The following is a 26739-nucleotide window of genomic DNA, read 5'->3' as shown; positions in this document are numbered from 1 at the left end:
GCATCAATTTCAATATTTTATAGTACATTTATCTACAGCTGGAGCATGACAGATTTGTGTATATTTATATGTTTGTGTACATAATACATATGTATATACACATACACAAGGATGCCCAGAGATATACATATACACAGTCTGAGAACTCATCATTATTGCTGAAGTATAAAAATGCGCCTGATGCAGAAACTTGTCTTAAGTCTGTTAGCTTAGCAACTGCGTTCAGCTGGCACCGAGGAGCCACTCGGAAGCAGGGCAGGGTCTGTCTGCCAGGGTGCAGATTTACTGGGGGCTGGGAGAGCTGCTGACCTCCCCAGGGCCTTCCTGAGCCTTTTCCTGACCCCAGCCCATCACCCTCTGCAGTCCCACATGCAAAGTGCCTTCCTCGTGCTTCACGTTCTGCAAGAGGAAATGGCAGTGAGATGTGCTTCTTTGGAAACAACCCCAAAAGAAAAGCAAAGAGCAAACTAGCATTAGTGGCACGGCTCGGGTTGGTCTGAGGAGGTGGGCAGGTATCGCTGCACGGCGCGATGTACTGAACGTAGGGAAATCCTGCTGCATCTGACAAACAATTAACAATGGAGCAGATGGTGCCCCTGCAAAACATTCAATAATATATGTGTGCTTGTTGTGGAATCAGTGACTCTAAGTAGGACAACCTTAAAAGGTATGCCACTTATCCCGCGGGCAAGCAGGACTTTACAGTCCTTTCAATAATCTCTTTATCCTGTGATTTCTCCTCTGACCCTGATTTCAAAAGCAGGAGGTCAGCCTGGCCCTGCCACAGCCTCTCATCGAGGTCCAGCGACGCCCCACGTGAGCCACCGCAGCCCACTCACACGCCTACCCTGGGCAGCAGCCTGGAAGCTGCTCCTTTTGTCATTGATCATAGCCGTGAAAATTAAATGAACATTTGGTGGTAGACATGTTTTCAGAGAAGAAGGAAAATAGTGTTATGCAAAGTGTAATAACATTTTGATACCGAGCGGAGAGGCATTCCTTGCACGGGGGGGGGCGAGCGTGGATGGGTGCACCCCGGTTCCTGAAGGCAGTCCCGAGTTTCAGCTTAATGCTTTTCCTAGGCAGAGATTTGTTTTCCTTTTTATTTATTTTTTTTCTTTTTAATGAAAGCCTGTTTTAAATGTTGGGTTTTCTTGATGGGAAGGCACTCGTTTAATTTTTTTCACCAGCCTCTTTTTTAAGATTTCCCCAGTGTAACCTCAGAAAATGAAGAGTACATCTTTAAATCTTGTTTTGTTTGAATGAATGGGTAGATAATCCTGATCAGATGTTTCTTTAGAGAATAATGTTTAAAACGATTATGGAACTTAGCTGTCCTGTCTGTTTCCTAGGTACAGTATTTTCAATTCTATTGTGAAGTCATTAGGGGTCATCCGAGGTAACCGTTTATTAAAATAGTCCTCTTTTGTTTCAGATTTCCTGTTGAGATGCTTTAGCATGTAAAAATCTCCCTGCTGATGTGTCATGTTAGCTTTCCTAACCTCTAGATAGAAACCACAAAGCAGCCTACGTAGCTGTATGACTAGTTACCCACCTACATAAACAATAATTACTGCTAAGTGGGAAATTAGATGTCACATTTTAAGTGTAAATGCAAGCAAAGTATTTGAGAATACTGTCATTAAATGCTTGAAGCTAATCGCAGTTCTCTCACTCTGTTTGTTTTGTAGGACATTTGGGCTTCCAGGACAGTTTTGTCACATCAGGTGTTTTCAGTGTGACCGAGCTAGTAAGAGTCTCACAAAGTAAGTATCATCTGGTGGCTGTGTTGTGTGGTTTCTGCAATCCCAGTTTTCTTCTCTGGTTCTTTATCATGTCCCTTCCCCAATTCAGAAACAGTGTCAAAAACTGGGAGTCCCTTCTCCCTGCTTCTCTCTGGGGGACGTTGTTTATGTGCTATATCTTTTAATGTGGGAAAATAGAAGCTTATAGATGAAGAAGTAAATTGAAAAAAAAAAAGTGCTGCAAACTTGCATGTGCGAGTTGATAAGCTTATCTGGTACTCAGATGAAAATGGGCGGCCTCTGTGTAAGAGTGCAGAGATATGGCTGCAGAGGTCAGCTTGCTGGTGGGCCTCCTAGGGGATCCAAAGACTCTGCTTTCACCAAACCTGATCATTAGCGTGCTTCAGCCAGGAATTTTCCATGCCACCTGTGTTCATCAATTCCATGTGTCCTGTACACCTGGGAATTAATGAACTTGTAAGTAATGCCAACAACTGTACCATCTGAAGATCTGGGATTTCAGTTGCTTGGGGGCATAGTTCTTTAAGTTCCCAAGGCCCGCCTTTTCCCTTAACTGTATGGAATTCTGCCTTGTAGAAGGGTTTGTTTTTTGACCTTTAAAGAATGCTAATGCCCCCAGCATGAATGACACACTGCAGCATGATCATTACAGGCTTGTCGATACCCACTAACAACAGTGAATTAAGAGTACCTGTCACCACCTTGTTCCATTGATCAAAGGCGCATTGATTGTATTTTGCTATGACATAATCCAGATAGTCCAAGGAGAGAACATGGACAACCTCTTGCAGGGAGACTGCAGCTGAAGCAGGGCTGTGGGTACCAGTCCTCTGGGGATCTTCTCTGCAGCCATGCTGGAGTTTACATTCCCACAGTTGCCACTGCTCTAGGAAAGCCACTCAATTGCATGTCCCTTTCTTACCTTAGGTTTGTAACCAATCCATTCAGTACAGCCAGTGATAAAAATGATTCTCCTAGATAGCAGGAATAGTTGAATATACAGCTCTGAACGCTGAAAACTAACTGGCACAACCCCAGCAAAGAAGCTGTGGTTTTGACTCAGAACACTGAGTTTCTGTAAGGATTTTCCTGTTTTATTTCCTCTTTTGGAAAGGCTTGCACTCCCTTGTAAACTGGCTTTGTAGTCAGAAATAGGAAGCTGCAAGAAAAGCATGAACAGTGGGAGATATGTGGGTGTGAGAGGTATATGGACAGGAGAGAGAGAGCGAGTAAAATGTGAAGCAGTTATTTCTTCTGAGTTCCCTTCCCTGAGAACTGGTGGGAGTTTTGTTGGAAGGACAAAGTCGGGAGGACTCAGAAGTTTGTAAATAGTTCACTTGCTGAAGTGCTCAAAAGGGGAGCTTTGACATCTAACTTGCTGCACTATATGCACTACCTTGTTGGTACCTGCAGCCATGGTGAACAAAGCCATGTTCTCTCCAGTCTTTGAATGCCTTCCTGTCATGTCACATTACTCCAGTGTGACAACACAAGGCTTTTGAAGCCCAAAGGATTCTTCCTCCCCCCCTGCAAGGCATCCCACTTCACCACAATCTTATCTTCACCGTAGGGGCACTACACAACAGAACTGCCTCTGGACTCTGTCAGCCGTGCTTCATGTGTGCAGAGGACAGGGCTGCTAGAGAAGTGCACTGCTTCAGGACTTACAGCCATCCCAGCCCCCCAGCGAGTTTGGCACTGACCTCACGAGAGTCATGTTTCCTGCTTATTAGTTTTCCAAGATATTTTATTGTAACTAAACTAAAACATCATGCATCAAAAATCCTAGCATTCAACATCTTTTGCAAACAAAGTATGAACTGTGTCTGAGACATTCCCTCTGCTTTCCATTGAAATGTACCACCTCCAACGCACTGGGCAACTGCACACAGAAAGAGCAGGACAGGCACGAGCTTCCTCTAAAATAAAAAGGGGTGATGGTAGTCAAAATAAAAAAGATGAGCTCTTGTCTGCCCCAGGAATGGGGGTTTGCACTCTTTTTCATGGGCTCTTCAATAATCCTGGGAGGTCAAGGCCTCTGTCTTATACCCTGTCCACAAGCCAGCACCTCTACCAAAAATAGTGTCCCTAAAGCATATCGGGATAGCACTTCAGAACTGACTCAGAGGGAAGAATGCCAGCAACTGATTTAGCTGCACTGCTTTTGATAGCACCCTGGATTTTCCTTGGAGATGCCCCAGACATGTACTGACCAGCCTTGTTTACTTTGTGAGGTCTGAGAAGTCCACAGACTGACATACCATGGCTACCCAGTAGGATATGTTTAGTTGTAGAGTCTAGCAACAAATTCCCAGCGAAGTCAGTATGAATTTGCATGCTGATATTCAAAGAATAATTTAACATAATGGAGCAACAAAGTAATTGCTGCATATTTGCCTAAATTGGCATGTAAGGGCTTTTAAAGAGTGTGCTTTTCAATATAACTCTTGCTGGGTGGTTTATGTATTCCCATGTCTTCATTTGAGACCAGTTCATGAGTCATGCTGGGGAGCTCAGCTTATGAGCAGCCATTATCCAGACCCACCAGCAGCTATTAAACCTGTAGTTTGAGAAATCGGAACGTCCTCAGTCCATTCCCCTGGCTTTTACTTTGAAGAAGTCCTTGCATCTTTAAAACCATCTTGGCTAGGGAAGCAACAAACCTGCCTGTCCATAGCAGCCCTCATGTTTAGCCTCTGCTGTCTTCTTGTCTGCTCCTTCTTTGCTTTCCAGAGGTGCGTGCCTGACATTATTCTTTCCATGCTTGCTTTCGATAATATAATGATAGAAACATGTGATTTCTCATGGTTTTAACTGGCCGTTGTCTTGCTGCTGCTATCTAAAGTTTCTCTTGGGAAATATTATTGGCAGCAATTTATGCACCAGGTTTATTTAGTGAGTTCTCAGAGTTGAGCATGGCATGGAGTCTCAAGTAGTAGGCAGTTGTCTCAGTCATGCAAATCTGGGGAATTAATTAATCAAGTGAAAGGTCAGCTGTTACCATTGTCTATCTTATCCATCAGTGCTGATCGTCACACTTTCTGTGAGCTATTGAACCAGTCTAGACTGCTTTGGTAACAGAAGCCTGCTTTCTTCAGTCCTGGAGCTGGAGATTTTCTTTCGACATGATACCCAGCTACTGAATCTTGCAGAGCCCGATAGAACAGAGAAAGTAGATCATTCATGTTCATCTGAAAAGCAGCTTGTTCTCTCTCCATCCGATCTGCTGTGGATGTTGCAGACCAAGCTGTCAGCTCTCTTACATTATTAGCAGACAGAAGGTGTGAGCAGCTTTGGAGGTGTTGTCAGTCCACCCCAGATACACTTCATATAATGGAGAAATTCGTTCTCCCATCTCTAGAGAGGCTGACACCAACATTCTCAGAAACAGAAGAGTTGAAGATGTTCATCTGTGTGGACTCAGCCGCCCGTTGTCGACCAAGCAAACCCTGTGTGCCCTACATAGGAAAATACCTGCATGGAAAGGCCCTCTGTGAGAGGTGCCGACTGGGAACTTGGTTGCTGCTGTTGGCTTATGGTCCCGTTGGGTGGGAGCCCATGCTTGGCAGAGGCTGGGGGGCCGGGGCAGGGTTAGTCCCGGTTAGACTGAGTCTGCACTATGTGCTCTTGTACAGAGAGCTGCTGGGAAGATCTCCTCCCTTGGAGGTCCTTCAGGCAGCCAGATAAACTGCGCTGCCCAGGATGTGAAGAAAGATTTAGGATTTATGAACATTCGCTAGAGCCAAATGAAACATATTTGTTTTGTGCTGTGTTATTTGTCAAAATGACATCATTCCTCATGCTGATAAACAAGGGAATTCTAACTGCACCCTGGACTGAAAATGCCACGCTTTGAGTTTTAAGGCGTTAGCTGCGAGCAGTGAGGAGCTGCACAGAGCAAGTGGGGTGACTCCTACTCCCTGTCATGAGCCAGGGAAACCACAAGCACACAATCGTACATGCAAGTTGCTTACCACTTCTGTATAAACACAGAAATGGTTCTGCTAATTATCCTTGGAGGTTATGCTAATTCCGCAGGTAAGAGGTGATTTTGTGGCCGGGGCATTTTGAGGATCCGGGGATCCTGCAGCAGCGAGGCTGCTGGCGCAGCGAGTGCCAGGCTCGAGGCAGCCGTGCTGTGGTTAGCGGCTGCTGCAGCAGAGCCGAGCGTTCACAGAGCGCTGAGCCAGGCCCTGGCAGGCAGCAGGAGGCAGCGAGCTCCCTGGCTGGGTGCTGCTGGCGGGGGCTGAAGCTGGTCTCACTGCCACACGGGCACACGCATGCGAGAAGTGAAAGTAATTGCTGCCACTCCCAGCACTGAGCGTGGGTGCAGCGGAGGAAACACGACTTCCTCCCACCTCTCGTCGAGAGGCCAGGCACAGCCAAAACAAATTGTGGGGAATGTTCTGCCAGCCCCACCACGAGGTGCGGGGTCTGGGCCAGGCAAGGCTGCGAAGGGCTGTGAGGACACTGCTGCCTTCCCACAGCCTGGGAGGGGAGAAACTTTCCTGTGCAGAGATCGCAGTGCTGAGCGCGTGAGGGAAAGCCACGGCATCGTAAAGCAGCTCTCTCCCAACTGCAGCCTGTATGCTTTCTGCTATGCTAAGCATTGCACTAGTGAAGGTTGTTAAAGAAGTCAGCAACACGAAAATTAACATTTAAAAAAGATATTCTGTATTCCTTAGCAAAGCGCTGCTATCCCAAATATTCTATTTGGGCTTGGCTATGAGAGGAAGAAAAAAAGATTATAATAAAAAATAGACTGCAGGCATAGAGCGAACAGTTGCTGTGACCTTGCCTTTTGTATGCCATTACACAATTCAATGGCAGTCCACTCAAACCTTGCTCTCGATCAATATCCTATTAAAGCAGCACAAAAAGTCTCTATAAACTTAGTGGTTAGCTATGTTTATAAATGGAACTCAGCATAATTAGATGGTCAATAGCGGGCTGTACTTGTAATTTTAAAATGAACATCACACATTTCATATCTGTTGTATTCAGCGCAGCCTCTTTGCATCTAATGGCACGGTGTGTAGGAGACAATGCCTTGCACAAAAAAAAGGGAAAACAGATCCCCTTTCCTCTCTGCATCAGCAGCACCGTGTTTCCCTTTGTTTATGGAGTCACAACACAGGAAAAAGTTTATTAGTCAAATGTCATGTTTCTCCCATTTAACCTTAAACACATTATCACCTCGCTGCAGTGTTACACGTGTAATGATCTTAGTCATATCCCAGCCCCTCATAAAAATAAATACGTAAAGATGGAAAAAAGAGAAGCTAAATATTAACATGACTAAAAGAGAGTGCCATGTTCCAAGGAAGACAAATGCCAGCCTGGCTGGTTTTATTTAGTGGGTTTCCTGTTCTCTAATTTAATAAATTTTTCAAAATAAATATCCCAATTGAGTTAAGTCAGAGGGCTTTTTGTTAATTTCTCTGTTATTTTTCTTGACGTTTCGGGCGAAGATCTGAGCTAACAAGCTGGCAGCGAGGGAAGGGCTGGCAGCAGGGGGGAACGGCAGCCTGGGACTGGGATCGGCCACTGCGGAGCCCCCACACGCCGCCCTATGGGGCGAGCCGGGCCTGCCCTGACACAGGGCCTTCCTGTGGGGCCGGCAGGCTCCCAGCTCTGCACATGTCGGCAGTGCAAAGGGAAAAGGGGTCCTTCCTCCTGCAGCCCCGCCAAGCCGTGGCCCTGGGTCAGGCACGGAGGTGGAGAGCATTGTTTGGACTCGCGACTGAGACTTCTGACATCTTTTCCTGTTTGGGAGATGTTCCTGAGCTATCAGGAGGCTGCTGTACTGCTTGTTAGGACGGAAGGCAGCGTGTTTTGAGTGGCAGTGCAGCAGTGAGCAGAGCGGCCATGCTGCTGAAGTGCAGTGCAGGAGGACTGAGGTGCTGCCCAGCTCCAGGGCTGAAGCGGAGACACAGAGCTCACAGCTTTCAGCCCTCAGCCCTCCAGCACTAAAACCTCTGCAGAGGAGCTCTGCTGCTGTGGGACAGAGGTGGGGTTTGTTTTGTAACCCTCAGGTTGCACGCAGGCTCTTGCATGAGGCAGCATTCAGCCCTTGATAGAGAAAGCATCCTTCCTCTTCCTCTCATCTTCCTATTTGCTACTTTGTGCGTTAGCAACACTCTGGTCCTACCCCGCAGCTCCTCTGGAGGTACATGTCTCTCCCCTTTAGAGCAAGAGGTTGAGCAGAGATGTCCAGGATTTGGGGAGAGAGGGATAACAGAGGGAGGTGAGAAGAAGCACAGAAGCATTATGCAGATGGCATTTTTACCTCTGTATCTATTTGGAATACAGCTGCCTGAAGTCTTGCAATGGTTAGGAATGTCACTGTGCCTTTGAAAGAAAAAAAGAAGGACAGCGCCTTGATTTGGTGCTTCCCTTCTTCCATTTGGAAAATAAAGTCTGCTTAACCTGGAATTTGGGCTTTGGTAGGCAGAGGGTGCAGAGGAACCGAGCAGCGAAGTGTTTGCAGAGCAGAAATCTGTTTGGCAAGGAAGTTGCTGAAAACTGTGGAGTAGATGCTGCAGAGAGTACCTTTATGATTGATTTCCATTCAAGTCAGACTGACTGCAGTGTGGTCATTTTTCTAACCCATAACTGCTCACACTGCAGCAGTCTGCTATCTGCAGGGTGTCTGAATTATAGCAGTCCATGTCCGTGTTACCTTTTACACAAATTACTTACACTGGTTTCTTTTTCCATGCAAATTCATCAGTTTTACAGCCTCTTGTAGCTGCTGTCAGGAAACTGTTGCAGAAAGCACAAATTGATAAAATGAGTTAATTTTACTGCACTTAATTTTTCTTTCTTTTTTGTTAACACACCCTCTCATATACGGTATACGGGAAGCGTGTGATACTTAAGGAAAGATAACAAAGGGTTCGAGTGTTCTTGTCATAAATTACTTCCCAACTTCGTTCCTTTTAATGGTCATTCCAGATTTTTTCAAGTTTTAATAGCGTTGTGTATTTTCCATCTCATGCTTTTAAAAGTCCGAGGCTATCCAGGCTGTTCCCTTTCTGTCTCAATGACGTTCTTAAAAGATCCTTGCCAAACAACAACTAATTGTCTTGTGGGGATGATGAGGCAGCTGCAAAGCTACATTATTCCTCTGTCAAATCTGACATTGTGAGCTCCTTAAGTCTTGGGGTGAAATACTGGCCCCATTACAGTCAATGGCAGCACTCCCAGAAGGCCTGCGTCTCAGCCCAGACATGTTTGCTGGGCGATACGAGCTATCCTGTCTTCATTTCCTCACTCCTGCCCCGTCGGAGTGAAAGATTTTTTCGCCTTTGAAAATGGGCCAGGTTCTCAGACCAAAGATTAAACTTGGCTCAGCATCTTTGTGTGGCATTGAGACTGCTTCGCCTTTGTTGCTGTGAATCGGGGCTCTCAGACAATACGTTCCAGGCCAAACTTGTGCTTTTTATTGTGCGGTATGTCCTTTTTCAGATGTCTCTGAAATGCGAGAGAAAATCGTGATCTGTAATTGTCAGCTTCCCAAGTTGCTTTGTCCTGCAAATAGCGATGGGACAGCAATGGAGGCTATGGGACCACATGCTGTATAGCTGCATTTTTTTGTGAAATGCATTATCCATTGGCTTGAACATTAGACTCCTCTGTTCCCAGAAGATTGTGGCACGTGGGGTTCATAGGCTCATGCTTGAAAACATTAGAGTGTGTAGGAGCTCGTAATATTTTAATGGAAAACCAAGGCTCTAGGATGTGGAAATGAAAGGCTTTCATATCCCTTACAATAAAACTTAGGTGCTGGGTAGCTTAGTGAGAGGTGAACAGTGGAAGGTAGTCACCAGATAATGTTTCTTTTGAGACAAATGTCTCTAGCTTTGATTTTGCTGGAGGAGAGACCAGAGCAAAACTCAGCTGCTCACATTCGGAAGAGGACTTGGGTTTCTCATCTGCATTGGTGCTTTCTCCGGGGAGATTTGTAACCTCTGTGCTTGGGGATGTGCATCATGTACACACCAGAGGTCCTGAGGTGTGTATTTCCCTGCCTGCACTGCTTACAGATTATGACAAGTACACTACAGGGATGATGCAGCCTATTTGTAACTGTACTAATACATGCACCATTGTCCTAAAACAAAAGCAATGAGTTTCATTAAATGTTGGAATTACATTAATAGAGAAGTAGTGCTTAAAGAAGCTGAATAGAAGTGCTGTCATAATTGTTTGGGGTTTTTTTAAAGAAAGGGTATCACTGGAGGAGTGTAAGAAAGAGTCTGTGTCATGGAACATTGTATTCTGGATAAAATTTACATTTTCTTGATTGCAATGCCAGTTTCCATTAGCATTTCTTAATTTCCACATCCCACCATGTTCTCATTGTGAAAATAAACACACACACGAGTAAGAAGAAAATGATTTTGAAGTGCAATTCATGCCATATTCACTTGAGTTACTGACTGTGCTCTCTTTTGTTTTCCCAGCACCAATAGCTGCAGGAACAGGCCCTAATTTCTCCCTCTCAGATTTGGAAAGTTCTTCATACTACAGCATGAGCCCAGGAGCAATGAGGAGGTCTTTACCTAGCACATCCTCTACCAGGTAATTTAATCTCTGCCTACTGCCGAGTTACTTGGAAACCCAAGCAAACCTCATTACTCATCTGGAAAAGTAACCATTAATTATTTGACAAGTTGTTTGGGGGCCTCAGGATGGGAAGCTGCTTCAGATTCACAGAGCTGAACGTTCAACTGGATTGCTGCTAAAATTCTTTTTGTGTATACAGGCTGTGAAGGAAATCAGTTGCGTTGCCCTGTGTAACCTCTGCCTCCTGTGTTGGTGTATCAGGAGCAGTTCTACTGGAATTGTTGAAGTTTTACTGGTGGCACAAGAGAATTGGGAGCATATTGAGACCTGTCACTTTGTCCTGGCTGGATAGCCTTAAGATAGACTTTTGTGCATCCTTGATCTTAAAGTGTTATCTCTGAAACCAACATAGGTTTAGGGCCTTACTCTATAATGTGTTCAGATTTTCAAATTGCATTTAGAAACTCGTGGCTCAATTATTTGAAAGCTGTGAATTGTTAATGCCGATGACTGCCGAGTCTCACTGGGGTTTTGGCTTAGATGCCACCTACCAGACAAGGATATTTTTTATTTTTTACCCTATCCTTTTACTTTAACCATCCATGAGATTAGATTTATAAACAAGCTCAGTCACTCTAGTAGTCTTGAACACTATTAAAGAACCAGATTGATTTTTTTTCCCCCACAGCCAAAACAGATCACTTATTTCAAAGACATGACAAGAAAGTCTAACTCCAGCCCAGGGTTGTTTTACATTTTTATCTCAGTCTGCAGTGCCACCAGCTTTGCAGTAAGCAAGTACACATGTAGAAAGGCTCTATAGTTTGAATATAGCTGTTGTTTTTGTTTTCTGAAAAGAAAAGCTTTGGAGGGATGCTCTTAGCCGTAGTTTCTTAGAGCTGGAAGCAATGGCAAGAATATTTTCCATCTTGCACTTAGTGTACATTAGGAAGCTTGGCGACTACAATTTCCATTACACATCAGTTAAAAACTTAGTTCTCTTTCTTCTTTGCATCTAAACTCTGCACCCACCCTATGTTCAGTGCTCATCACCAGCACATCATAGGTTCTCAGGTAGGGTTTGATTGTGACTCCCAAACAAAGATGTGGGGTTATTAGCGTTACTTAAGAGCTCCGTTCTTGCTCTTCTGTTCTTCTGCAAATAGCTAGCAGTGATAAGGACCTAATTATAAACAGCATGGGTAGTTAATAACTTGGTAAAATGTTTGTTTTCCTCTCATTAGGCTGTTCCCAGTAAGAAAAAAAATGTATTTCTTAAATACACAGACTCAGAGGAATTATCAGGCGGTAATTATATTGTACGCACACAGTTTCCCCTATTGACACATAACAATTCTCTACATTAAGGAATGGCCAAACCTACATTCCGTGCATACCACAAGAATCCTCCTTCCTGTTACTCACAAACTGCTTTCTCGTACCTGTGCAGAGCTTGGGGTGAAGAGCTGTGCAGAGGCTGCATGTTTTAGACCAGTAGAAGTAGGAAGATTTTATGCCTTTTAAATATGTTCCCTCCATAGAAAGGAGCCTGTTCTTGAATGCTTTAAATCTTAATGGAATACAGATTCGGGGTAAAAAGTGAGCTGACACAGCCTTGGAAAAGCACTTAAAAGAGAAATTCTCAGTAATGTCCCCACGCAGTCTGTACAAGTCATTATAGCAAATAGAGCCAACCTCGGTGTCTTTGGCTTTGGGATCCTCTCCCCACCAAACTGCTGAGTCTGAGTCAGCGACCACCAGAAACCACTGAAAGGGCTCTTCTGTCCCCTGAGCCAAGGGGAAGGGAGGTGTGATGTCTGACAAAGGTCAGTACTGGTCAGAATTACCTACTGGGGCTTTTTATGCTTGGTGGCAAACACTTAGGGAGAAAAATGCTTACGCTTGTATGATAATGTGAGCACATGAATCACTAATGGATTCGTCCATCTTTTACTCATCTACACTTCTTAGGGGACCGAAATCTGGGTTAATTAAACAGCTACAGCTAAAAAATTGAAAATATAAGTTTGGAGGGACCTGTAATGTCTGTTTCAGAATAAGCTGTTCAGAAAATCTGACAATTAAAACGACTTGCATGTCACTAACATATTCATTCCAATTGCAAAAATAAGGCGATAGAAATTAAATTCTTTTACTGACCTCTGTGTTCTTTGAAGAATGTCCTACTTTTTGACCTATAATAGCCTAGATGGCAAACTGTCTCTTAAGCTGTTAATTTAGCACAGGTTTAGGGGCTCAGTTTAACCCCATGAGAGGTTGTTTGTCTCACATCGAAGCATAGCCACTGAAAATAAAGTAAATCAGAAACAAAAAGTGGATGGTTGGAGGCTGGGTGGCTGTGCAGGATTCATACCTCCCCCTTCTCAGGGTCCTCAGTCTGCTGTCTTTCCCAAAGCAGCTCAGGCTCAAGCAGTGCTAGCAAGTCCCAAAAGAAGCGCCTTTGTTCCTTCCCACATGCATAGTATTTATTATGCATTTTTACTTTTTCAGCTCTACAAAACGTATCAAATCTGTGGAGGATGAGATGGACAGTCCTGGTGAGGAGCCGTTCTATACAAGCCAAGGGCGCTCTCCAGGAAGTGGCAGCCAGTCAAGTGGATGGCATGAAGTGGAGCCAGGTAAGCCACGGCTTTCAGGAGCCCGAGAAAAGTATTGCTGAGTTTTATTATCAGAATACACTGAATGCTGTATAGAAGGTGATCTATTATCAAAATCTTGTAACTTCTTGTGAGAAAAGGTCAGCCTAACGAAAATGCTGTAGTGGTTTTATTGCTCCTGCAGCTGCGAATGTTTCTGTACTGTGTCACTTCTGTATTTTTGCCAAATATCTTAAGTATTTAAATAATGTAGCAAAAGATACACTGTCTTTGTCTGCCAAAATGTCCAGATTCAGTTCTGGGATAGCAGTGACGTTCGTTTAGCAAAAAAGCAGTACCTGTGTGGGGTGTGCCCCACAGTTATCCTGTTTAAATAAATATCCCCAAACTCATGTAAGGTAGAAGGACTTCTCGAGCATTGTACAACACTTGAGGTCACTTAGTAATGACTTTTCAGAGATTTACAATCTCATCTGTAACACCTGAAATGTGGTTGGAGGCTTTGTATTGAAATGACAATCAGTTGGTATTAAACTCCATCAGCTTTAGGAAGCAGCTCTTCTGCATTTTCTCAGTGAGTTTTTGTGTGTGATCTTTCTTGCTGATCATCTTTTGGGTTATGTTGCGTACTCAACTGTCTGTTGGTCACTTCTCCTGAGATCATCTGGGTGCTTAATACTATTGCAAATCTTTTTCTGGGTCAGTGCTCCATACACGGTGAAGCTGATGTCTCTATTTTGGTTACAGCTCAATATTCAAATATTTATTGCCAATAAAAATAACGGAAGTCTTATTTGTTAGATAAACACAGGCAGTGCTTTCGTCGCACGGTGCTTGAGAAGCCTTTCAGCGTTGAGAAGGCCCTCTAAGCAACCCAAAGAGTCTTTTGCAACACACATGTTTTTCTCCTTTCTTGTTTGTTTGGATTTAAATTGGTATGGTTTTGTTTTAAAACAACACATACTTGTCCAGGACACTGTGTATAATGAACTATACAGCACAGAAAAGTAAATTCAACCTGAACAGCATTAAAATCAGGTCTGTGGGCACTTGGCCAGCCACCTATATCCTTCATCATGTAGGAAACATACCCACAGCTTTCTCTGGAGACCCTGTCAAACAGCTGTCCTTTACTGCATGCCCAGAAAGTCACCAAATTTGGGCTATTCCAGACTGGGAGGGGACTGATTCCCGTGCCTGAGAGCCCTTGGAGGATCCCCTGCCAGCTGCCCTCTCTCCTCTAATGAGGAGGAGCCAGCTTGTGGGCCCTTATTGACTGCAGATGTGGCACTTTGGCAGGAGCAGAGGGTGGACCTGCAGGCAGACAAGTGCCAGGCTCCCTGTGACTGCCATGCTGCCGCGGTCCCTGAGGCTCTGGTGTTTTCAGTGAGGTGCCCTGCTCCTTGGATGCTAAGGGCTGTTTCCTCCATCAGCTCCAGCCTCCAGATGATGTAAGGCAGAGCTTCATCTTGTACTAAACTACTCTGCTCATGGAGCGGCAAAAACACGAACAAAAGCTCAGCGCCCATCGAAAGGAGAGATCGCAACCTCCTCCACAGACACAGATGGCTAAATGCTGACTGGTTCACTGCTTCCACATCATTGTCAGACTGAAGGCTAGCTCCCCCCAAAGTTTGGGGTCCTCTTTATTAATGGCAAATGCTCTTCATTTGTACAACAGCCAGAGGTTGGCTATTAATTTTGCTGTCACTTCTGGTGGTTTTCCCCGCATGTGATCATCATCTTGGTCTCATCCAAATCCAGCCTAGATAGTGGCACTGCAGTGCTGAGCTGGGCAAGAAGAGAACCTAAAGCCTTACACACATGTGTGGGGTCGGGGTTCGAAGCAGCACCACTACTCTTTACCCACTGGGTGCTTATCACAGAGGAGCACAACCGCCCATGTCCTGAGGTTCTCAGAGAGGCAAGAACAAGGCAGAGAAGGCACTGCCTTCCTCGTGACCTTCCTCACCACAGAAAAGCCCCAGGTACTGACTAGGCTTGCCTGTAAAATGGCAGAAAATCACCTTGCAACATAAGGAGCCAGGTACCGACTAGATATAGCTCAGATTCATCAAGCTATCTATCTCTGTCACGGCTGAGAAGAAAAAGAGCTTTATCCTGCGTGCATGGGATGCAGTTTAAATCTTTGTGCTACAGCCACAGCCACACCCTGAGACTTCTGCCATGGCTTTCCAGCAGCCTCTCTGAATTCACTGCCTCGGCTTCTCTGTAAAACAGGGTCACCTATGAGAGCACGCCGGGCAAAGCCTGCCCAGAAGGCCCCAGCTCGTCAGTGGTGAAGGACAAGATGGTACTGGAGTGTCCTGTCATTGCAGGGCATCAGTAGTGTGTACCTGGTACAAGATGCTCCCCCCGCAGTAACAAAGGGACACGTCCTGCCCTGGTGCAGCACACAGCTCTGTGCCTTACCTCATTAACCACACCTGGGCCTGAGACTGACATCTGGCCTCTGTGTTCGACATGGTTGCTGTGTCTCCATAAATATACAGCATTTCATGAGTCTTCAATGGGGCATCTGCCTAGAAAATGTATTGGTCATCTGAAAGCCACGCAGATGATGTTAGCATTTACGTGTTACCTGGTGTCCTGCCACAGTGTTCCCTTCCAGAAGGGGTGGAACCCCTGCTCTGTTTCAGATCTGTCCTTTCCAAAACCTCTCTTGTCCAGAGAAAAACCTTGCCATTTATTTAACCTGCAATCAAAAGCCATGGCTGTTTGAACGTACAGTAATCGCTGAACTTCTGTGTTTTGCTTTTTCTCAGTGAAATTCTCAAAAGTCTAAAAACTAAAACCAGCTTTTTGTTTCCTTTGGCTTCTCTTCCGTGCGGTTCTCTTTACGCTGTGTGGGATAAGGCATGTATCAATGGTGCACAACGATGCTGGTTATGAAGGCAGGCTGACGTTTTGTCCTGTGCTGGCAGAGCAGTGTAAGCCAGGTTTCCAAGCTCCATAATTAAACCCTGTCCTTTGGGTTACCAGCCAAACAACGGGAGGAGGAAATCAGACCAAGGAAAGGAAGCTTAGACTTGTCTGTGGGATGGCTGTTCTGGCTGGGAGGGAAAGTTCAGAGAGAGGAACCAGCAGCCAACCTCCCAGCCCAGTAGGATTCACACCAAAGATAATAATATATCCTTTGGCTTTATTACCTTTGAGTAGACTGCTTCCTCACAGGGGATTTAGATTTAGGCAGAGATAGCTCCTTGGCCTATACGCCTTGACAGGTTTATGGGAGTGAGAGGATGAATATTCTGTCTGTGTGTGTTGCATTTGCTTAATTCTGAGGTGTGCACATGAGAAAAAGCGGGGAGTATTATGCAGGAGCAAATGTGGAGCGCTCTGTATGACTGTGCCTGCACAGAGGGAGAGGGCAGAGCTCATGGCACAGAGGGGTACAGCGAAAGGTATCGCCTGGGACGGTGCAGGGAAATGAGGCCCACATGGTGGTTGGAGAAATGCCACGCTTAAAAGAGAACACGGCGCAGAAAAGAAATGGAAAAGAAGAAAACAATTTCAGACCATACAGAGGGGAAAAATATATAGGGAAAGAAAAAAGGAGCAAATGCCAGGAAAATAAAGATTTGACTTCCTAGAAAGGAAATATGAAATGGAACATGTGAACTCCTCATAGAGAGCACTCCAGGCAGAGGGTTATTTACCGCCAGCCGTGACTAGTCACTCTACATCTGTCTCCATTTTTTTCTCTTGAACAAATTCCCTTTTTGGATACTTTCTTCCTGCTTTGCTTCCCTGTGATTGCCCCTGTAAGTGGTCTTTGGAGGGCAGGCTGTATACTCAGAACATATGTGCAAACTGGCAGGAGAACAGAAGAGGACAAAACCACTCTGTGTGCTATTTAGATTAGGCAGTGGATGCTTCCCCTGTGCCTACTCTTGGGGTCTCCGCTGCGTGCAGAATCCATGCTGCACCTATTGTCCAGCCACAGTCCTTCCTCCGAGCTCTTTCTTCAGAAGGTCCCCGGGGGCTCCCAGCACCCCGACATCTGTCTCACACGGAGACCTTGATGGGCATAGGTCCTATCTGCTTCACCCACCAGCAATATGACCTTTCCATTCTTGGCTTTTCAAACCCGCAGTAACGAGCAGAGGACTCAGCCTTGTGTTTTTTACATCTAGATACTTCTTGCAAGCAAGGATATAGCACTCTCCTTATACGTCAGATGTGACAACCAAAGCAAAAACCGACATTAATTCTGTGTTCCTGCACTGTACTCCTTGAGTCTCACATCCATTTACCTGCACTCGAAAGCTCCTGGGGAGCTCTCAGGCCTAGAAAGGCTGGAGTCTGCCAGAAAAGATGAATTTCCTCTCACAACAGGAAGGCTTAGGAAGTAAAACAAAGCAGACATGTAGTAAATTACTTCTGCTTTTCAAATACCTTTTGCGGTATCCTCCTTACCATTACTTTATCTCAGCACTTTCAGTACATAACTCTTGTTAACTGAGAAGAAGGGCAAGAGAGGATAAAGATGATTTTAGTAGGAAAATAAGGCAACATCATCCTGGCTTTGAACTCAGGTGCAAAGCTGGCCCGTTCAGCTCTGTGGCAGGTCTGATGGCAATAGGGGTGAGCCATAATTACAGGTATACTTTTTTTAATTCCATCAGGGAAGATCGAGTTTATATATATCAGTATCCTACTCACACATTTTCTAATGCATTCTCTGATTCAGTCCAGCAGTAGTGTTCTCATCGTGCTCTGCCAGTCATTTTGGAGCGCAGCATATGGATAGTGTTTGCCAATTTTACTTCCATTGTATTTCTATAGTATCACATGGGAAAAACGTTTAAAATGCAAATTCAGAGCATCCTCTTAATTTCTTTACTTAGATCTTCCCAGGACTTGTATTTCCACAAGTGAGTGCAGTCCCTAGAGGACAGTAACCCCAAGAAAGGTGTTTGTCCTCCTCAAGATTTCAGAGGGGACAGTTAGCTCTGCTTTGGTCAGTCGTACTCCTGCCCAGCTTAGAGCAGTGCACCCACTTCCATACTGGGGAGAGCTCTGGTCCTCCTGCTGGCAGATGGACGGGGCTTTTCATGGGGTGGTCACCCACCTTCCCCTGCCCCAGCTCCATCCTGCTGTTCTCATCACACTGATCTTTTGTGCATCTTCACCTTCATAAACCCATGAACCAGCCTTAACCACACCTGGGTCTAAGACTGACATCTGGCCTCTGTGTTAGGCATGGGTGCTGTGTCTCCACCTTCAAAAAACCTTCAAAAACCCAGGAACCAGCTGAGTCTTTTAGCACAAAAAACCTTTGGGAATTAGTAATCACACTCGCACTGCCTGCTTGAAAGATGTATTTACAGTTCCAGCAGCTCATGAAGTTGATAGTATAATATGAACTTACAGTGGGCTAGAGTTCCCTGTTAGACTGCTGGACACGTCTTTGATAGTAAAGATACTGTTAAAGTCAGCCTGAGCATTGCTTACTATGCCACTCAGGCTGGAGCAGTTCATTCTCATGCCACCATCTATGGGACTGTCTGAAAATAATTTCTGAGCAATTTCTATGCAGCTGTAGAGTTGAGATCTTATTTTGGAGTATTCTCCTTGCAGTGGCAGTGACCCCTAACTTACGAGTGCCACATCTCTCCCTGTTGCTGGTTATAGAAGGCAACTGGTCCAAGCTGCTTCAGCTACTGAAATCTGGAACGGGCTGTCTTTGTAAAAGACTTTCAGCATGCAACAAAGCTTCTTCTCCATATTCACAAAGGACCTTTTATCAATGCCTTGCAGGTCAGAAAGACTCATTCAAGAACAGATCAGATGAGTTTGTTCTCAAACTCTATTTAGAGTTATGTCTTGGAAATGCCGGAGAAATGGTACAAGGGAGATGGTAGGTTGTGTTCTTTGTGCCCTAAGTGCAGTGGTCAACTGGCACCATGTAGAAAAGACAATCTGTATCTCAGCATCAGTGATGCAGAGTACATCTGAGCTGTCCTCAGGCAAAAGGTCTATAGGCTCATCAAAAGCCCTCGTCATACACTGAGAGCTTGGAGAAGTTTGCAGTGACTGTGTTATACTACTGACAAAGATTCAAAATACCGGCTGTAGAAAGGATGAAAAATGTAAGGATTGTATTTATTTTTTTTTTAATTAATCCATTTTTTGCTGGGGAAACATTCAATTTCAAACCCGGAGCAATCAGTATCAAATAAAATCCTGGCATTACTATTCTGTGACTTGCTGGAGTGGAGAGGTGTCATTTGATTGCAAGTAGGCACAGGAATTACATGGCTTTTGTTAACTTACTTAAACTGATTTGTTGGGTAATCATAGACCCATTTATGAAAGATGAAAACAAGGAAACATCTCAATTTCTTATATCTGGAGGAGGTCTACATCCAGGATCCCAACCAATTGCATTTACTCAGTATTTCCCAAATGTGACATTGTGTTGCCCTCACATCCTTAGGGTGTAAAGAATAACCAAGCAGCACCCTCACATAGCCATGAACATTGTACCTGCCCTGTGTGGCAGCTTCATTACACACCTTGACATTCTATTGGCAGGTGCTAGTGCCATTTTTTCCTTCCTTGAACTTAATATTAGAAGACAGCATTGCATAACCAGACCAACCTCCAGCCATCGCATAGTCTGGCTTTTCTAATGGGAGGTGAGAAACAGATCAAGTTTCTCTGATCGCCAGAACATTTTGGTTTGCAACAGAGAGAATATCATCAAGCTGATTTGTACCACGAAGCTGAAAAGTTACTGTATGGTAACTGTTGAGTCGCAGCCTGAAGCACTGATTGAGCACCTGGGGGAAGGACTGGGTCAGCCCTGGGAGCACAGGTGAAGGCAATACAGCTGTGTGACTGGAAGGGATGGAGCCTGGCTGCACCTCTCTTAGACCTCATTTAAGGGCTGACTGCCCCTGGGGGGAGGGTTTCTGGTTAGAGTTCCCTCCTGTGTGGAGTTTCCCTTGCAAGCCTTGATCTTCAGAGATGGGTGAGCACTTTTTCTTTGTAACACCTTTCCATTGCATAGACTCTTTGTCATTAGACCTCTTGTATCAGTGTTCCACCACGTTGATCTTTCTGATTGTTACAGATACTGTGAGGGCTGCAGCAGACAGAACCTGCTGCCTTGTAGGTTTGAGACCATTTCAACCGTTCCTTTTCTCTAAGGAGCACTTCCTGAGCTTTGTTAAGCTATGTACTGTGCCTAGGACTCATTTATCTGCTTCCCCATTCCCACTCAGACCCCTACTTCTTACTTCCAAAGCACTACACACAACTTCCCCCATTTCTCCCAGCTCTTACAGCTTCTGCCATAGGTGAGAAGCAGAACACGTCTGGGCTAGCACTGCCTTTCTTTCTTCCATGACTGTACGTGGTATTAAGCACAGCCCATGTGGGTGCTGCTGGTTTCAGGTAAGCAGGCAGATGCCTGAAGTTAAATGTAGTATGAGAGCATGCTCCAGCTACTGCAAAATATGGAGCTTTGCTTAATTATACTTCCTCAGAGTCCATGTGTTCCCTCATCCCTGCTCTCTGTGTTACAGTGTCCCATCAAAACACAAGCTGCCCAGTGGTTTTTGAGATTTTTTTTGTTTCTTCTTAGAGTAATAACACTTTATCAACTTCTACTGAAATACCATATCAGCTCCTTGTCACTGGCAGTCTACAGTTCCTGCCGCTAAAAGTTTAATGCATTTACAGAAGCACTTAGGCATCAAGACTTTGATATCACAATCTGTTAGTCACAGGTGCTACATGATAGGTTTGTGTTAGCACATTATAGATCTTCTATCAGATACTGTACAAAATGTGTGTGTTTCTCTGCCAGGCAATCAGAATCAGACTACTGCATAGTTGATGAGTTACTCACCAACGTAAGTTGTTATTTATTTTAAACAGAATTTTTCCAGAACTGCACCTTAAGGGATAACTTAAACTCTAAGTTGCTAGGACAGCACAGATCAAGAGCTTAGTGAGCCAGGAAAAATGCAGCGGGTCAGTTGTGGTGCTTTGAGCATTGTCAATCTTCTGCAGTAATGTTCATCAAGTTGAATGATTAACACTACTCATTTGCTATAATAGATATAGTCATCTTGACAGCAAATTACCACTGGATCGATAGCTCAGCTTTTCTTTGGCAATTCAGTAGCAGCATGAGACCTGTGACAACGTGCCATGCTGTTGGCATTGCTGTTTCTATACCATAGAAGAAAGTGAGAAGTGGGAAAAGAAATATAATTGAGAAGTCTGCTCAGACTGAACACTTCTGTATGTTTTCACACCTCTCGGAGGCTCCTTTTTTCCTCTCATAAAGCGAACACCACAACAAGCTTGGCCCTGAGATTCAGCCTAAACTCTACTTTCCATTTTGAGTAGAACCAAAAGTCCTGTGCAGATGTTTGGGCACATACCTGGCTTGCTGAAGCCCCATGAGTAGGACACTTCTTTGTTATGGTCCCGGAGAAGTCAGCCACTCAGTGCTGCGGCTCTGCTTTTTGCATCTAATCTCAGACATCAGGAAGTCCATCACTGAAAAATGCCCTGCAGGCATTCTTAGTTAAAAACTGCAGAAAGTGCTTTACTTCCGACACCATCAGCCACATGTGCCATTTGCACAGACTGTAATGACCAAGTTAAAAGCAGATCTTTAGTGTGCCACAATAGGAGTGAGAGCACCTGAGCTCATCTCTGGCTCCACACAAGGGTGGCCTCATCTGAGTCATTCTTTGGATTGATAGGAAAGATTTAGTGCATAGAAAGCTCTCTCCTGACACAGGCTGGAGAAATGCCTCCTGAAGATGAAGGGATTCCTGGGATGGGAGTGCTGCATCAGTAGTCCACGTTCCTAATGTTCTTCAGATGTCCTCACTGGCTGACCTATGTTCTGCCAGCTCTCCTGTTCAACATACAGAAATAAAGCAAAGGCAGTGAAGTAGTTTGTACTTTACTTGTGCCACTAAGTGAAAGTGTTGCTCTTCCTCAGTATAGTAACAAAAGCAGATGCTTTCTACATCTTTTCTACAGCGAGCTCTGAAAGCTCAAATATGGAGGCCGGAAGCCCTCTCTGTTTGAGGACTTCTCTGTTAGTCTTCTTGCTGATTTGGAGTCTGTCAAACACAACTCTGAGAGCTCCCAGCGACTCTGCTCTGATACAGTTATCCTTGAAGATCATCTGATAGTGCAACATGGGACTGTTTAATTGCAAAACGGGATTAAATGCACTGAGAGCATTGTACCTGTCTTCTGAAAGTTGAACTAGTTTTTTTTATTTGCTTCTGGGACCAATTCAGGATGTTGACTTGGATCTATAAACTCTTGTATAGATTAGATCTTGGTTAGGAAATGGACTGCATTCCTTTCATGTGCTGTCTTAGCAGTTGAGATCAGCAGAGTTGCTTTTTCTAATGTGTTTGGGAAGCAGAAGCAATATTTTATCTCCTGGTATGCTGGTACAGAAGTGTTCAGCTTTATTAATTCTTCAGGACACAGGAAAATTCTCCATCACCTGTGTAGGCAGTCATGGGAAAGGACCCACTGCAGAGGCTGTACTAAACTTGGGTTTTGGAGGCAGCTGGAAAATATTAGTAGTCTTCAGAGCCAATATCCAGAACATATTGAGAGCCAGTAAATGATGCATATTATTCCAAATTCCTGTGCACTTCTGCATTTTATAAAACAGATAACTAAAATACTCACCTAGCCAGACCAGTCCTCAAGGGATGCACATTTCCAAGCATAGGACAAACCAGAGACACAGAACTGAACCCAAATTAGCCGAACAGGATGGCTAAGTGGTCGAAACAAATGGTTTTAGGATCACTGAGCGAGGACCATGACCTCCTTTTGCATCAGTCAAGGCAACTGTGAAACTCTGTGAAAGAAGCTCACCACAAAACAGATGCTGGGCTATCTTAGGTAAATAAATTACCAAAAAATAATAACAAAAAACTCCCCTACGCATTTTACAAAGCACAGCTGTGTAAATATTGTATGAAATGGGGGAGAGGGGGAGATGTAACCTACACCCTTTTTTTTATGCAGAAGTTCTGCTCTTGGCACTGTTTATTAACATTCCCAGTACAACCATCGCTACGCGCAGCACACAGTGCAGCTACTGTACTCATTTTGATCTTTGTTCTGAAGGAGAAAACAGGCTTTGCTTTAAGGCAAACATTCTCACACAAAGTTAAAATGTGCAATGAGAAGTGTTAGGGGAGAGAGAGAAGATGGTGCAGGAATGGGAACAGGAAGCAGGCTCTCTTACGTCTCCCTCTCTGTTTCCTTTCCCACACCGTGTGCGCTGCACTGGCTCTGGATGTTCCTCATCCACCAGTTCTGCACAGATCCACAGCGATATTAACTTCTCCGAGCTGGACACCTATGGCAATTCTCTTGTTTCTCAGCAGCTAGGAGCAGCACATTTCAGCCTACAGATGCTCACATCAAAAAGCATGGCTCTTCCTAGCTAGACCAAAGACTCACCTAGTCCAATTTCTTGCTTCTGATAAGAGCTGGTAGTGGGCACTTGAGGAAAGATCTAACAGCAGGACAGCTACTCGGTGCTGCTTGTCGGAGTGCAGCCTCTCAGATGTTGGCAGCAAGCAGCTTGGTTTCAGGAGCCAGAGGCTCTGTTTGCATCTTTGTTTGACAGCCTTCAGTGGAGATGTGCTCAGATGTTTTTAACCCATTCTTTATTTTGGCTCCTGCATCATCTCATGGGAGTGAGCCCAGCTTAGCTCAGCACTGTGTAGAGAAGAACCAGTTCTTTTCCCTGCTTTAAATCTGTTGCCTGATCATTCTGTTTGATGCTCTCTTTTTTTTTCTTTTTTTTTTTTTTAACTGCCTGAAATAGTGAGTAAATCATTCCCTGCTTAGCTTCTTTAGAGCTAAGCCTGCCTGACACTTTGACCACAGTCAGTGAGCATAGAGGAGCAGAGGAATCTGCAGCAACGGTTTGGCTGCATGGCTGCAGAGCCATTCTATACCTGCAGGAAAGTATATGTGCTGTGATGAAAGTTGTGTTATTCCTCTAGATCTGGAACCTTGATAACCCCAGAGCTTGTGGCACAAATGCAGTGCTGTCCCTCAGCTGTTCTCCATACAGCCTCTAGTAAGTGACTCTTTGGTTTCCAGCTCCACAAAATCTTCATGCTCTCTATCTAGTGTGCATACTGACTACAGCTTTCTTCTGTGCTCACTGAGGTCTTGTTAGAGGCAGGTAGGTATGCATAGCATATCCCACCTCTGCTTGCCCATGCTGCTCTTTCTGGGCCTGCAGCCCTGGTGAGATCATTCCTCCTGCTCTCCTCTTACATCAGTGCTTGATGCTATTTTTAGTGTGATATACACCAAAAAGCATAACACAAGAGATCCTGTAGCTAAAATTAACTAGAAAATTATAGGCTGTGTTTTGAAGTTTTGCGTGCAGTCTTCGTTTGGTTCACTGGGATTTGCTTTAAGATCTTTGAACTCCAAAGAGCCAATGAAATGAGGTGGTATCTGCATCCTCACGTCCAACAGCAGTGCTGAAAAGAGTGGGACTGTTCAAATCAGAAAGGGCTGGAGGCAAAATCTTAGGTTCCACCTGTAGGAAGGAAATACCTTGTATTTTAAAAGGAAGGATTTGCAATGAGTGAGATTGGAGAATTGGAAATTGTGAATGTATGGATTATCTTTCTTTGTACTCAGAGTAACGTCCCATTTTATTACAACAGCCCACGTTTGTCTCCAGGAGTTTTATCTGTAATGCAGTACGCTAATGCACCACTGTGCTCCAAGCAGGAGAAAGCACTTTGGATGTAGTCCAGATTTAACCCTGTCTTGGGGTTTGCCTTTGCTCTGAACTAAAATAGTGACAAAGGAAAGTAAGGCATCATCCTGACTCTTCTCTGAGCTTGGCCAATCCTCAACGCGAGGTGTGTGTTTGAAACAAAGGGCGCTGGTTGTCCTCTTGCTTCACAGCTCTTCTGTCTCTTTGGGCCTTTTCAGCTCATGCAACCTACATCCCTTTTCCATTCCTCGAGTGCAAACCACTTGGCCGCACGGAATCTGAATGTGCTGTTCAAGAAACTGCTTGGGACTGTCAAAGTAAAGGTTCAACATCTGACGTCAAAATGAGTCCTGAAAGCAGTCCTGTAATCCAGGCAGAATTGCCAATTCTGGCCATTTGGAGCTTTTAAAAATTAAAAGATCCCCAAAACAGCTGTATTTCTTATGCAAATCCCCAGCCAAATGGGAACTTGTAGGTAGTAAATAAATGTTTGCCCTCTGTTAAAAAATGATCATCTAGAAACCCAGTAATTTGTGGGGGACAAAGAGGGCAAAGCAGCCTTACAAACAGTGTTTCTCCCGTGTCATAAGAACCATTGTGCCCGTTCTCTACTTTTACAGATTTTTTTCTCTTTAATGTTAAGTGGAAAACCCTGAACAAAAACTGGCACTTAATTCAGAGTAAACAGTGGCAGCAACTGAATAGAAACGCAATGTGGAATATACAACCACCCCAGGAAAGTGGGAGTCCATTCCTTTCTCATCTCCTCCAGTTGTTGCCTCCTTAAGTGAGTGATTCATAAAATCAGACTTTTAGAAATGCACAGAAGCATTATTTTTTTTATATTGATAGCGTCGCTTTAAAAAAAAAATGGTTAAAAATCGATCTGCTGGCCTCTTGGGGAAATGCTGTAATGTTTTTGGCTGTCTCCTACTTTCTGCTGCCAGCGAAAAGTACCATCTGGCTTGTTTAGGGCCCTTTTCCATATCAGGTGCTTCCAAAATTCTCCTCAACCAGAGGATTGTTTCATTGGGTTGCTCTGCCTGCTGAGGCATGTGTCCTGGGCTGGGAATCCTACTGCTTCTGTTCCCTGCCATCTTGCTGACGGTGGTGTGTGTATGTTTGGGCACGGATCTTGCTGCCTCTCTCCCGAGGACATTTGCATCATTGTCAGCTGCACATATTAAATTGATATGCAGGGCTCAGAAACACGTATCCCATCTTTTGTCCCTTTGTTTGGGCAATTGTTGTGGTTTTTAATTCTTCTTTGACACCTGGAATATCACAAAGCTGCTGATAATCTGTTGGCTACTAAGGGGAATGTCATTGATAGAAGGATAATGCGTGTCAGACTTATCTCCAGATAATTGCAGGCACACCCCAAACCCTTGCAGCTAAGGGAACGAATATCCTAAATCCGCTATTATTTTGGGGGAGCATATGGGGAGGTTGAGAGCGGTGTCATCCTTGTGTGGGATTTAAGGCCAGTGTTAATTAACCCCACGTTGCTGTACTGAGTTAGACCTAATGGAGGCCAGTTCGTGTGCTACCATTTTGTGGCAGCATGCAGTGCTGTACCAAAATGGGGTTGATGTTCTTGGCTCCTCCAGGAGTGGAGCTGCTGCCCATGGGCCTTCTGCACACATATGGAGCATCATGGTGGGAAGCTGGCCATTCAACCTGGGGCCATTTGATGGTGACACCTCCTTCTCAAACGAAGAAGAATCAAAGGATTCCTTGTTTCTTGAATTTGCCATTTAACTTTGATAGAAAATCTAGAAATCTACCCCTCAGAAGATTCGGGAGTAGATGGGAAGTACGGCAAAGGATAGACTTTTGATGTGATCCTATGGAAAGAAGGAGCATGTTCAGATCCTGCCCTGAGCTGTCTTGTCCTATTTCTAAAATGATCTGTGCCATACACTGCTAACTTTTCCTGTCCATCCATTAAAAAGTGAATTATGAAGAGTGCTGAGACAAACAGATAGCAGTTTAACCTTGT

At 44.6% G+C, this 26739-nt stretch overlaps 1 protein-coding gene across 15 annotated transcripts in view; it reads left to right on the top strand.

The window, feature by feature from the left end:
* Nucleotides 1–26739, top strand: part of NFIA (nuclear factor I A) — a 231809-nt gene that overhangs the window by 148430 nt on the left and 56640 nt on the right. For all 15 annotated transcript variants that reach the window (XM_048946073.1, XM_048946072.1, XM_048946063.1 and 12 more), the window contains 3 exons: nucleotides 1692–1766; nucleotides 10235–10352; nucleotides 12849–12976. In XM_048946073.1, the coding sequence (XP_048802030.1) occupies nucleotides 1692–1766; nucleotides 10235–10352; nucleotides 12849–12976 (321 nt within the window). The remainder of the gene's footprint in view (nucleotides 1–1691; nucleotides 1767–10234; nucleotides 10353–12848; nucleotides 12977–26739) is intronic.

Source organism: Lagopus muta, chromosome 5 (genome assembly GCF_023343835.1).
Source record: "Lagopus muta isolate bLagMut1 chromosome 5, bLagMut1 primary, whole genome shotgun sequence".
Taxonomy (NCBI): Eukaryota; Metazoa; Chordata; class Aves; order Galliformes; family Phasianidae; genus Lagopus; species Lagopus muta.
Note: the sequence above shows the minus strand (reverse complement) of the source record. Positions and strands in the feature narration are given on the sequence as shown.